The following is a 14,721-nucleotide window of genomic DNA, read 5'->3' on the forward strand; positions in this document are numbered from 1 at the left end:
ACAAAATTTACTTTCGTTTGAATGCACATACGTTCATCATTATATATTTTCTTCATAATTTTCAGTCTTCCTGAAATATTTAAACATTTCATTAAATTTTTCTATTTTGAATTTTTAAATGTCATAATTTATTTTTTTACCATAAATGCAAACATAGAATTGCGTTAACGCCACGTTAACTTCTTAATTTTACCACGATTAAAAACTAAATATAAGATTTTGTGAATGATGGCTGCTGACGTGTAAATGGTTTGATGAATGTACGCAATTCTGAAAGCGAACAACATTATTCGAATTCCATTGGAAACTTGATATGACATTATTCATGTACGTAATTCTGAGAGAGAACAACGCGGTTCGAATACTTTTGCGCCCACTGTAATTTAACAGTCTAACTTATTGATACACTTTGGTATGTTGGGTGATTATTTATCGGTACCGAGTTTATCGGTATGGTAATTGTCATCTCCAATATCAACAGCAGTATGTTTTGACAAGCAATACAAACTAAACTTTTGTTTTTTGTAAGAGAGTTGCAGAATTTTGTTGGAAGTATAAATATAAAACGCAAGTGATTTCTTTGATTTCATGTTAAGTGTTTTGAAAATGTTGCAAAGTTCAGTTGAGACTTCAAGAATCCTTAGCAATACAGTGTAAATAAATAAAAAATAAAAATATGTACAAGGATAAATAAAAAAGAATATCTTACAAAGATGGTGTGAGTTAAGAGCAATTCACATATCCGAAAATAAAGAAGGAAACAACCACAAATCCTTTCGTGCAGTTTCTGAAAAAAGAAATAAGTATTATAAGGTCAGCGTACGTATAAATACATGAATTTTATAAAAGGATTCTCATTATTATGCGAAATTGATTTTTCAAATGTGTGTGTGTTCTTCCTTTGTTGTGACTTCCTATTAAGAAATCCCCTTTAAAGATGACAGGAAATATGTTGAGCATTTCATAATATGGAATCAGTTGTAGAAGATTGTAATCTAGCAATGGAAACAGTAGACGCACCCATATTGCATCACAACAAATGTTGATGACCTACTCTCTGTTGTGATTATGTAGGTATGTGCAAATTAATATTTTGTGTCCGCATTTTCCGTTTCCGCCGGCACACATACATACATACGTATACACAAACCCAACTGGGAAATTAGATATGTCTGCTTTATTTTTAGCTTTAATAATTTATGGCTGTTCTAACGCTTCCTTTCGTATGTTCCATTTTTGTCGATTGGGAAAGTTAAGTTTTTCGTGTCAAATAACAATTATTTATATATGCTCAGGTCATCTGAGTGCTACTTGGAGTGCTTTGCTATGTGTTGATTAAACCTTGTGTTTCTGAACGTCAGGAAAGTTTTATTAAAATTCCGTTTTAAATTATATTTAACTATTTTTACAAACACTTTAATCCTGATTACGAGAAAAAACTCTTGGTTAACGGGACCCCACTGGACACTGGGATTTCTATAAGTAAAGTATTTTGTGTTCGGCCCAGGTTAAAGAGTTTCTTCTTTAAGTGGCCGGTTTTGACCTGGTATTAAGATTTTATTTCTTCGTGATATACCACTAAAGCGCAGAAGTCTATGTTTCGCGACATAAACCTCTTATAATTATGGGACTGCGTCCTTTTTTCGGTCCTAACCTCCATATAAGAGTGGAGTTATGTAAAAAAATCTCTCATAATCCCCAGAAAGTAGCGGATATAAACCTCATAATAAGGGGACTATGTCCTAAACAATTGCGGGCATAAACACCATTATGGGGTAGGAATTTTTAACCTGATTACGCAAAGAACTATTTTCTTCGTGAGGGAAATAAGTATCATATCAGAACCGGATAACCCCCGGATTTTGTATCTAAATTTTCGGGTCGAAAGCCCGGTTTCAGGTCAACTCGAATATTGGTCCTAACCCCGAAGTTTTTTCAGACATAATACCCACAACAAACGTTGATACTCCGGGCACCGAAGTCTACTTAAAGCATTTCATTTTTTTTTAATTTGTCAATTTATAACTTTCTCATGTTGAACGTCACATATATGTATTCAAATATTTTCAATTGAAATATAATCTATTTAACAATAGAGCGAACCGAACTATCCGTTTTCGGTTCGACTTCGAGCCGAATGAAAAGAATATTCCTGAAAAAATATTGAAATTATTATTATCGTGTATATTTCTTTTTTTACCTACAGTTTTCGATAATAATTCGAAATAAAGGTCTTATGAAGTTCTGATGTACATATTTACATCAACTGTCTGAATGCATTGACTAAAACAAATAGTAATTACAGTCGAAGATTCTTTTGTAATAACCAGAGCAACCAGAAACGTTGCTCAACTTCAAGAAACTGGGAAAAATGCAACTCTGTAGCGGAAACTTATAAAGTCAAATAGTCTTTAAATATGCAACAATTGTTTTTTTTTTTTATTTTACATTTTTTTACAAAATTCTTTATTTTTGAAATTAAAGTCAACTTAAAACAAGTAAAAAATCAGTTAAGTTCGACCGGGCCAAACTTTTTATGCCTTCCGTCATTTGGAATGTAACTCTAGTAAAAATACGTCTGTATTTTAAATTCTGGTAGTCTTACTTATCGACGATTTACCTAATTCCATAAATTACTCGAAATTGTTAATGTACGCAGATTATGTTAAATTATTCATTTCCCAAAATTGTGATAAACGAGCAATTTTACTTCAAAACAATTCAGATAGCCTTTTTAAATGGTGCAGGTTAAATTGTATGGAGTTCAATTTAAGCAAATGTAAGCATATGTGCTTCTCCAGATCTTCTTCTCTGATATTACAATATAATATTGACGGTCATTCATTATCAACTGTAGATTCATTTGTCGATCTAGGCCTCTTGATGGATCCAACATTAAATTTTAATAGCCATGTAATAACAATGGTAAATAAAGCAAATGGTGTTTTAGGTTTTGTTAAACGGTGGGCCAAAGAATTTTCTGATCCATATATAACAAAACTGTTATTTACGTCTCTTGTTAGACCTATATTGGAATATGGTTCTATTGTATGGGATCCTCAATATGCAATATACTCAGATAAAATAGAATCCGTGCAAAAACAATTTCTGCTATTTGCCTTACGAGGTTTACATTGGAATAGTGATTTTGCTTTGCCTTCTTATGCTAGCAGGCTAAAATTAATTAGATTGCCTACACTTAAAAGCAGACGTATTATGTTGAACTCCATGTTTGTACTAAAAATATTAAATGGTAATATACCTTCAGATTTCCTAATCTCATCTATTAGAATTAATGTTCCGTTTAGATCTAGTAGATACTACCAATTATTATATACTGATTTTCACCGCACGAATTATTCAATGGGCGAAATCTAGAATAATTTTATTTTTAAGCAATTAACATACATGTTTTATTATTTGACAAACTAGCTGATGAATTAGATTCTGTAGCTGGTTTTAAATTTCCATCTGAATTCCCATTATGATGCGGATCATGATGTGTACACGATCCCTCCGTAAAGGGAGGTTGGGCCCTCGGTCGGCAGGGGTGGGAATGTGAGGCGTGGGAACGTTCGAAAAAAAAATGCCGAACTTCCAGTATTCGAGAGGTCTGCGCCACTTCTGTAGGGACATCTAATCCAAATTTCAAACTATTCTGTAATAAAGTTGTCTACTACAATCAAAATACCAAATATCGCGAGGATAGGGGTATAGAAAAAAGTTTACTCATATAGAAATTGTTATTTATAAGCATTAGAATCTTTTACAAAATCCAAATACTGAATTTTACGTAATACTGTTAAAAATGTGGCTAAAATCGTCAAAATACCGAATATCGTGCAGTGCCTTTGTATGGGGCTACAGCAAAACGTGGACATATATGGACAATATTGTGCCACATGAGATAGACCCCATTACAAACTCTAAGTACTAAATTTTAAATTATAACGCTAGAAAACTAACTTAAAATACCCTCCATACTCTGCATGTGGATTGTATAAAAAAGCGAATTCCAATCCAGTTATAATTTTGAACTGCCCAATTTTTTTCTGATCTTTAAAATTAATAATTTAGAATATTTAATAAGTCAATATCAGCCATTCGGACTGGAATCAACGAATATCTCAAGATAAAAAAAAATAATTCTAAATGTCAGATTTATCTCTTAAGGGGTTGCAAATTATGTAATTAAATCTTGTTTAAATGCCATTGTTGTCATTACTAAATTACTCCATTCCAACATGGCCGGAACCACAATACAATGCCAAATACAGTGGCGATTGCCTTACTCTCTGTTGTACTCATGGCAATTCGAAATATTATGTGACCATTTGATTAGTGTGGATATTTTGATATATCTCCGATTTTAGTTTTTATAATACCTTTAACACATAGTGTTGCAGTGTAGAATAAGACCTTCTGAAAAAAAATAAATATATGAAATATGATATTTAATGCATTTATTAAAAAAACAATTGTTGAATTGATACGGAAAAACAATACACCACTACATACTCAAAATTGAAAAAACATTTCTCAAAAGTCCTATCTATTCTCCTACATAGTTTTAATTACTAATCGCAATTATAGAATATGATGACAATAAAAGACAGAGTAACGATTAAAGTGTTTAGAGCGTTACATTAGAACATTAATAGTGCACATACACACATATGCTTTAGATTTATTTGTAGACAATGATGACGACGTAATTGTACACCAAATGTTTTAAGTTATATTTGTTTCGTTTTTAGTATACTTCACTCTTTTGACAATTCTGGTTTCGGCTTTTTTAACTTCGAAACTCTCCGCACAAGTGTTTTGGGCAGTCGAAATTTTGTGTGCGACTATTTCAGTCTCATTATGATGGTCACCGTGCATACATGTTAAGAAGCAGTAAACGTTAAATTAAAAACGTCAAAGTATGACGTTAGCGTTGTTGTAGGGCGTTGTTTAGAATATGTGAAATTTAAGCTCCGCAGTGGATAAAAATATTATTAAAAAAACGGTTATCTTCTTGCAGCAGTTCTTGTTTTACAAAATGGTTAAAATACTTCAGGCCTACAATTTTGCCAAGCAAAATACGTTTGCTTTGAATGGAGAAATATTGTCGGCTACACTAATTGATTCGAATCGTATTGCCATAAGTAGTGCTGAGCAATTTATTGAGATCTATGATATTGTCGATAGACAACGTCATGTTCCAGAAGATAAAGACACATTTCCTACCGGGGATGGTACAGCTCCTAATAGTGCTGCTGAAGTAGTACAAACATCGAGTGTCGCAACCAACAATTCGTCAACCAACGTTGGAAACAATGATGAGAAATCTCCCAATAAATATACATTAGCTACAGTTGGTGAAGTTGTTAACTTAATATATTGTGAATCAGGTTTGTATTTGGCAAAATGTGTTACCAAATAAATAAATTTAAAAATTTTTAAATATATTTGTAGGAAAATATTTACTCACATTAGAAAAGGAAACTGTTGGCAGTCCAGTACATGCAACGACATCGAGTATTAGCTGCACAAGCAGCAGCAACAATGCCAATGTCTTCACCGAAGACGAAACTAAAATGTTTGTGCGGATTTATGCTAATTTTTGGAAATTTTCGGAATCGAAATTAATTGATCTGCCCATTACCATACGCATTGCGTCGATGACCACACCAAAGGCTCCACTAGTGAAAAGTATTGATGTAATTGAACTGCCACTGCGTAGTCCACCTGATTTAATACAATGTTGTCAGGTAAGATACAAATGTAGTTGTCTGGTGTTTAAATTCGCGTACATTTCAAGTAAATATTATATAAGCGGTCTGTTGTTGTGCGTTTGTTGTTTAGAGTGGTGTTAAATTATTTCGAGTGGAAGAATACGATAGAGCGATGGGCTAAAGATTTCTCTATCCACTATCTACTATACTATCTATTCTGATAAAATTGAATCAGTGCAAAAAACAATTTCTACGTTTTGTACTGAGAGATATTCATTTGAATATTGGCTTCACTTTACCGCCCTATACTAGCAGACTAATTTAATTCGGCAACCTACACTAATTTGATATTATTTTCTTATTGTTCGAATTTAAAATGTAAACAACACCTTTGCGGAAACTACTACCTTTCGGCTAATATTACGCATCAGATATAAAAAATACGGTCTTTTAGGATTTATTTTTCTATGATAAAACTGGTTGAAAAAATCAATAAATCCTTATAATGCGAGTTTATCGAAGTAGATTTTTTCTTCTAAATATTTACACTTTAATTAAAAAGATCTATATTAAATTCTTCCAAACGTAAAATTTTTCAACCCAAACATTCACATTTTTAATTATTACCAGTTTTTGTTACCAAATTTCAAAAAAATGTATAAGCATGGTGCAATGAAGACCAGGTATGATAACTTGATGACTGTATTAAAGATCATAGTTTCTTTTTAAAATCTTGTTCTGCATATCTTTACAGATTTATTTCGCTACAAAAACTTAACATTTTTCCTTGCATACGTTGAAATAATCACTTTAAAATCAAATTTGATTTTCTAAAAAAATTCATAAATCGAAAATAATACACACGCGTACATAAAGTTCACAAGTTAGGCCAGGAAAATAAAAAAATGAAACCATATGGTAGTTCTGGCCTTCTTTGATTTCATTGTTATTTTGTTCAACTTTGAAATCTTATACGCTCTACCTCAAATAAGTAGGTCATACCACCTATCAACATTTGGCTTTAGAACAGTTATAGTTTGGTTTCAGACGGAACTAATATATGAGAGGCATATCCAATTTTGAATCGATTTTCACTAAATTTAACGGAGACTTTTTTATCTTGTATACCAAACAACATTGCTATAGAGTGCATTATATCACTTCGAGAAGAATTATATTAAAACCAGTAAAAAAGCTGTAAGTTCAGCCGGGCCAAACTTTGAATACCATCCACCATTTGGTACAAATTTGGCAAATTTTCAAAAAAAAAAAAAAAACAAAAAAAAAAAAAAATCCGTTAAAAATTGTGTTAAAATCTTAAAAATTCCGAATGTATCCGTATATTAGGGTCTATACGACGACGTGGACCTGCATAAGCAACTTTTGACATAAGGTATTACAATATTCAAATGCGAAACTTGAAAAAAATATGTTTATAATGTAGCTAAAATCATCTAAATACCGAATATAGGGAGGTACCATGGGGGTTATAAAACGTGGACCTGCACAGACAATTTTCTGGCATAGGCTGTAGTATACATTACGAACTTCAAATACAAAATTCGAAATAATTCCGGTAAATAATGTCGCTAAAGTAATCAAAATGCCGCATATCGAGAGGTACCGTTATATGGGGGCTATACATGGCCCATTTTCAATACCAAAAGTCCTGCAGACATAATAAACATTTGAGTAAATTTTTTCAACTTACTTAATTTCGTTCAGAAGCTAGAGTGATTTCCACAGACGGATAGACGGACGGACATTGCTAAATCGACATAGAATTTTATGCTGACCAAGAATATATACTTTGTGGGGTCTAAAATGTATTAAAATGTATTGTATTGTGGGTCTTAAATGTATTAAAATGGATTAAGGATATATATGAAAGCTATATCCAAATCTTAGCGGATCTCGAATTTGGCAAATTTATTTACGAGCTCTGAAAGATATCTGGTACCAAATATCATTGTTGTCGAATGCTTATTACGAATGTGAGGATTCAAGTCAATTGACTGATATTGGCCATTTGGTCCACAATTAACCCGAAATCGGTTGAAGATACATATGGGAGCTATATGCAAAACTGAACCGATCTTGACAAAATTTGATACAACCTTTTCGGAGCTGTATCTGATATCTTGTACCAAGGAATTTAAACCCTAAATCGGACAAAACTTATATGGGAGCTATAGCTATATCTGAAGCAATTTACACCAAATTAGAAGTACTGGTTTCTAATATGAATTTGGTCGCTTAAAAAAGCTTAAAACTCCAAATCGAATGAAACATATATAGGAACTATAGCTGTATCTGAACCCTTTTTCAAATTTGAAGTAGGGTTCGTATATTATATAGGGTTCGTCCGATATTACATATACAAGATATGGTCACCAAGAAAATTTAGCTCTGTTGTTTCGGTATCGAATCAATTTTCTTAATATTAATTGATTTCATCCGCTAAGGCTATGTACTAGTAACCCGTATTTAATGACAAGTTTGGTTTGGTTTGCGCTTCTATGCTATAAACATAAAATGAATTATCTATGCGACATGCCTACAAACATTATAACCAATTGGTACAACATGCCATAAATCAAAAATTTTCATCTTTCGTACAACCGAGTCACAACTTTGTATAACCAGCCCACAAACGATACATTCTGGAATCGTCCTCTCCAAGTTGTAAAGGGAGTAACGCGTGTGGCTATAATTTTTAAAAATTATCAATTTGTACAGTGTTATTATTATTTGATAAGTTTGTATATGTTTATGATTTACATAAATTTGAACTATCGGACAACATCCACAAAGACCGGTTATCCATCATGTTTATCCTGAAAAGAGGTGTGGAGAAAAAAGTGCGAATAACATAAAATAGTATTAAGTTGCAGAGCACTTTTTCCATTTCCTAGTTATGCATCTTCAACGGCAGTGGTAAGTGATGGTTGCTAGTGTCACGTATATTCATCGGTTGCTAGTGTCACGTATAGCTTCAAAGAGCGAATGCTTTCTTGCGATAAAACTAATTGAGATTGTCAAGTCATTAAATGATTGGAATTATATATTTGCCATTTGTTTTGAAAAAATCTTTCCATATTTTCAGACATCTGGAAACATTATTGTCAGCAGCAAGGAACGTATCTATCTCTATGAATACACTCAATGTGTTCACGAAAGTACTCAGCCTCGTTTCAAGTACATTGACTTTTTGCCGTTCAAATTTTTCGTCAATCTCAACTTCGTACCACTTAAGTTAAGTTTGGCCGAAAATGTTATAGCCTGCATGAACAGTCGTTATTGTGTGGCATTTCGTGTGATTGACGTCCTTGCCAGTAATGCGTGTACAGCGGGAGAAGGTGGTGCTGGTGGCACAATGTTGTACGGTGAAGATTTTGAACACATAGAAAACCATATTGAAATTGATGCGGAAGAGATTGCTTTAAATTCAGAATCCAGTTTGAACAGCAAGACCAGTGCTGGTCCATCTTCACACAGTCACAATAGTTTTGAAACGGACTCTTTGGAAACAACCGCAAGCGGTCGACCAATGAATGGCTATCCCGGCCGAACACCAATAGATTTCAATGTAGCACGTATGGTAAATTCGGCTTGCGGACGAGAGTTTGAGGTTGACATAAGGTCACAATGGGAACAAAGTGATGTCGATGGCAACAGTGTCAAATCGAATATACCATGCGATACCCAGGAAATTATTATTGGACCAGCCAAAGCCAATGAAATTAAAATAAAACTTGTTAATGAGGCTAAGGCAATGAATGTCCAGGTAAGTACAAGCCACCCTGTTGGAAACTCTAAATGATACAATTCGTACATCGTAATCTTCTATTACAGCGTATTTCGAGTAACGGAAAAATTGTGTCGGCATATAGCGAGGAAAGTGCAGTACAATACGATATTCGAAAATTATTGCAAATTTGTATGAAGACTTCAGAGCCTGGTGGGGGGAGGGTTGTTGATATCTTGCGTTGCATGGATTTAAAGGCCATTTACCAACGTACTGATAATGAATCGGACGAAATCGATGATCCCGAATATGATATGGGTAATCAACAGGTACCGGGTGCAATTTCAACATCCAAACACATTAATAGGCGAACTTTAAAATCTCCTCGTCACCAAAGTTGCATTGGTTTTGCCCTACTTGTGGCCAGTAGTGTCGACGGTTATTTGTATCAGTTCTGTGCTCAGGGCAAGTGGTACAATGAAAATGAAAAACCCATAGCAACTTACTCCTTCACAGCGCCTGTACTCCACGTATATATAAATGATTATGTCATCTATGCTATAACTACAGAATCGGTAGAAACGCATACATCACGCATTGGACACAAGCTTTTTAATAATCGCTTTGAGTATCCTTCATTAGCAGAATTATTCCCCGAGGAGTCTAGTCCGGATGTAAATGCCCCAATTGCTGTCGTAGGTCTTTCTTCATTCATGCACGTCCAATATGTGTGTGTGAATCGTAATAATGTAGTTTTAATAAGCAATGGGGCCCTGGCCTCGACTGCAAATGAAACAGCAGCGAAGCGTAGAAGTACTGGGGAAGGAAAGAAAAATATAGCTGCTCGACTTATTGCCGAGGCAAAGGCAAAGCATAGCCTATTGCGAAGCAGTCACGCTAATCAATATTCTGTAACAAATGAATGGACTCTATATAATTTGGAGGTACCTGCTGTAGAACAAATTGTTCTAGACCTGGAGGTTATAGCCGAGACATATCGTACCGCTAGTAGCTCCAACTTTTATGATCTGATGGAGGAGGCTCATGCAATGTTGAGAATGAGTATTTCATTGCAATTTGAGAAGTTGACCGAAGAAAGAGAATCTCTGCTGCGTGGCAAGTTCATGGAAAATTGCCGAAAACTGGCAGATTTTTCCATTAGATCAAAGAAAAAAGAAATTTATATGCAAGCATCCGGATTCTACAAAATGTGCAACTTGTCGCTGTCTGAGATATATGGAAACTATATAAATAATTTTCTTTACATGGACGAGGAGAATGGGGAGGTAATGATTTCACCTGTCACTCCTGGCGATGATGCATCGTCCACAATTGAATCTCAGCAATTAGCCGGACTTATTTACACCGTGAAATTGTTTTTGCTGAGTTTGGGTACAAGTCGTCTGAATGCGTCGTTTCTTAATCAACTCGTCAAACCATTCTTTACACCCAGCCGGGTGGTAAAGCAGGGATTTACACATGTCCCCCTGTCATTAGAATTTCTTAACCTCTTTATAAAATATTCACCCAACGATATAGCACAGATAATGCTTAGCTCCCCCGTAGTGGCTGATTCCATAAGTGGTGAAATAATAAATTATTTAAAATTTCTGGATCATTTGTGAGTATGATATGATTGTCTAAAAGCACATTCCACTCTAAAACATTTTTACTTCCTCTTACAGAAGCGCCGAAGATAATTTGTTGTTTGCGGTTACAGCTGCGCGCATGTCTAACTACATTTTGTCTCAAGAGGTTATTTCTCGTACGAATAGACATGATTTAGCTATAGCGCTAATGAAGTATAAGAATGTACTTTTCGATGACACCACAACATTGTATCAAAAACATAAACGCAACAAAACCAATGATTACAATAACTATAGTTCTCCGAAGCGTTATCAACAACAGACCCAAAAACAACAGACAAAACAAAAATTGTTGCCAAACACCAATGGACAGCAGCAAACAAATGAAGTTATTCTCTTTTCTGATTTCACTGAGACAATCCTTTTGGCAACTGAAAAAGTCGAACTTATCGAAGCGATAAGTGATGTATTTATACATGCTTTGTGTGTGGAGCATAGCATAACACTGGACGTTATTCTAACATTGTTCTTGAACTACATTGCATCTCACATCGGACAAAAGGGATACCAAACCTCGCAAAAAGTATTTGTTAATATATTACAGGTAAAGAGATAAATTAGTAGTATACCACTAGTAATTTTAATGGCGTTTATTTACACTAGGTTTTTTACTATGATATGTTTGATGTAAACCCGCTAAGTACTGCACAAGACGGGCCAAGCAATAACACACCTCCTCATACGGACGATGAATATGACGACGGGTTTTCGAAGCCCAATAGTGACCGTGACAGTGAATCACTCGCTAATTCAATTGGAGAGAGTAATTCTGCCGCTAGCTCTTCTTTAGACGACAGGCGCGTATCGGGACAATGCAATCGCATTGTGTACGATCAATTACAGGAACAACAATCACCCTTTAAACGAAATTCAAATGCCTCGCCTCTTAATACCGAAGAACAACATAACGATGTGGAAATCAATAGCAAAGGTCTTAAAATTCTATTTCGCATGTATATGGGTCGTCTAAAGGCTTTAAGTGACTTGATCACCGACCTACAATCAGCCGATTTAGAACAACAGTCAATAAATGAAGATTTTCTCAGTTTGCGCATGGAATGCATTGCATTTATGAATCGACATTTACAAGAAATGAGAACTCAACAGCAACACTTGAATCTGAATAAGGCCAATGTACTGTATCATGGAAAGGGAGCTACCATTGAATCAAAATCGGTTTGTGTACCGCTTCTTCCAGATTATAAATTAAGTGGTGATGATTTTGATCGGCATATAAAATCGTATGTGAGACCAATACCATGTCTTTTGGAACGGCCACAATATCTAAATCGCTTGCCACCGTTTAGGCGAGGAGACTTTAGTTATCCGAATATAGATGATGGTGAAACAGAAGTACGTTTTGTAGGCTGGCACAATGAATTATTGACCTTAACGTTAAAGATACAGGTAAGGGTGAATTGAGAGTTTTTATACCTTTGAAATATATGTGTACTCTTGCGATTTACAGTCATTGCTGGCTTCACCAAAAATTGAACAGGACATAATAGAGGAATTTATTGCATTCGTACAAAAAACGCCGAATCTTATGGGTATCGACAGTTTTTTGGTAATAATATTACCCAAGCATTTGGCAATTAACTACATGCTACACTTTTGTCCGGAGTATTTGTGGCAGTATGGAAAGGTACTCATATTTATATGGCTTGTGTCGCATAAATTATTATGAATTCCCATTTTTCAGTCTAACCATTTCAGTCCTAAACAATGGGAATCACTTTTTAAAAAGATTTTAGCAAAAAAGGATCTCTTACCGAATTGGAAAACGTATGTTACAGGTAAAAAAAATCCAGAAAGTATTTGAATAGTCATTTACAACGAGTTTTCTTGCAGAGATACTTAATAACTTAGTCGCTGATTGCAATTTTGAGGAATTGTTACAATGTTTTCCTAACGAGGTTATACCCAACAGGAACGCTGAATTGTGGAACAAGGAGTTTAAGAATGAATGTATTACTTCTATAGATACCAATAATGGTGGTCTTGTATTTGAAGAGGTTAATGATAATATAATTAAACGTGATCACATGCCCATGGACAATGTGGACGAAAATAATGTATTTGAAGTGATATTACGTAAAGCCGTCTCCAAACAGCGCAGTATTGCTTTGCGTTCCATGATCGAGTCAACTGGAAAACAATTATTCGATGCTACCAGTAATCCCATGTATAATCTCTAGACTCCGCGTTTTCATGAAATCTGATAAACTTGAAAAAAATTATAGTGAATTTAAAACAATTTTTAAAGGTTGTGTTACAACGAATGATTTTGTGTAATCTCCGAAAAGACAACAATATGTTTATAAAGGACACAGCTTAGTCATTCCACGTGATCTCAACTATTTAGAATATATATTGAATACTAACAATATCATATTCGCTATATACGACAAATTAACGATTATATTGTAGTTAGATAAACGATTTTATTAGACGTTTCTGAAAGTAGATTTAAAAATGTTAACTTTCAAGTATATATCGCAAATTAAAGTCATTTGATTTGTAGTTTACTCACTGATATTCTCGTAATCGACGCCGCGAAGCCGCATATAAAACCAGAACCAAATCAAATCTTACAATAAAAAAAAAAATGAAGGCTAACAGATATTTTAACAATTTGGTGTATGGGTGTGGGGCACATGGTGCCAGTATTATTCACAGAACTTTTTTTGATTAAAAACAAATTATCCGGAGTCGCATAGATAAACATACACATATGCACCATATTATTAATTGATCTTATGATTCTCAAACTTTATAGAAATTATAAACAAATAAATATTCATGTAGAACATTTTCTTCATACATTTACACGCTTATATTATGACACTATCGGTAACGCTTTATCTTTAATTACAATAAGGACACATGGCACAATTTTTACTCCTAGTTTTGGTGATTTATCCATTTGTTTTATCCATTGAAACCAATTCCGAAATATTTACAGTTATAGTAAGCATTTGGTCTAATTTTTTTTTTTAATTATTAAATTGGTCTCATTAGGCACATAGTGTCTATACTTATTGAATAAAGATCACAGAAAGTCATACCAATTTATTTGCATTATGGCCAAACGTTATGAATTAATACTCATTTTTTATTTTTTAGAATTAATCTTAGTTTTTATGAATGATCATTTCAAACTGTTAATATACATTTAAAAATAATTTTTCTTTACACATTTAATAAAGTGATATTTCATTCAGATATGCCAATTGTTTTAATTATTGTTCCCAATTTACTTTTAATACATTTATGACACACCCATCACAGCATTTTCATATTTTCCTAGGCATAATTTCATATTTTCCTACAAAATAAAGAAATAGATTTTGACTTAAAGAGCAACTCCTTCAACATATGACATGATTTGGCATGTGCTAAGCCAAAATGCCGCAAAACACCGATTTTAAATGTTGTTTTTTAATCAACTGAGTAACATGTCTCGGAGACCGGTTGTTCATTGTGTTCTTCATGAAAATAAAAGAAATACGACGTGAAAAAGAATGGAATAGCAGAGCTGTGGTTTAATACAATCGTGATTCTTCAACTCGGCAGAGTTAGTTGGTACCAAATTAAACTTAAT

General features: G+C 33.9%; 1 protein-coding gene across 3 annotated transcripts; it reads left to right on the plus strand.

Annotated features, from left to right (window-relative positions):
• The first annotated feature begins 450 nt into the window (after positions 1-450).
• On the plus strand, positions 451-14,344 carry LOC101894163 (uncharacterized). 3 transcript variants are annotated; one of them, XM_005183576.4, is made up of 10 exons: positions 451-813; positions 5,027-5,396; positions 5,461-5,756; positions 8,827-9,507; positions 9,576-11,089; positions 11,154-11,661; positions 11,721-12,524; positions 12,586-12,762; positions 12,820-12,913; positions 12,969-14,344. In XM_005183576.4, exons 2-10 carry the CDS (start codon positions 5,045-5,047, stop codon positions 13,313-13,315), a joined length of 4,773 nt encoding a protein of 1,590 aa, XP_005183633.1. In that variant the 5' UTR covers positions 451-813; positions 5,027-5,044; the 3' UTR covers positions 13,316-14,344. The 3 variants fall into 3 exon arrangements, with proteins under 3 accessions (XP_005183633.1, XP_005183634.1, XP_019892332.1); XM_005183577.4 differs by having other exon boundaries at positions 5,030-5,396; XM_020036773.2 differs by lacking the exon at positions 451-813 and adding an exon at positions 864-1,074.
• Positions 14,345-14,721: the final 377 nt, after the last annotated feature.

This window comes from Musca domestica, unplaced genomic scaffold (genome assembly GCF_030504385.1).
Source record: "Musca domestica strain aabys unplaced genomic scaffold, Musca_domestica.polishedcontigs.V.1.1 6, whole genome shotgun sequence".
NCBI lineage: Eukaryota > Metazoa > Arthropoda > Insecta > Diptera > Muscidae > Musca > Musca domestica.

Coding starts and splice junctions, on each gene's coding strand:
- LOC101894163 (XM_005183576.4), top strand. CDS start 5,045: ATGGTTAAAATACTTCAGGCCTACAATTTTGCCAAGCAAAATACGTTT. Junction 5,757..8,826: donor ATTTAATACAATGTTGTCAG/GTAAGATACAAA, acceptor CCATATTTTCAG/ACATCTGGAAACATTATTGT. Junction 12,525..12,585: donor CCTTAACGTTAAAGATACAG/GTAAGGGTGAAT, acceptor TGCGATTTACAG/TCATTGCTGGCTTCACCAAA.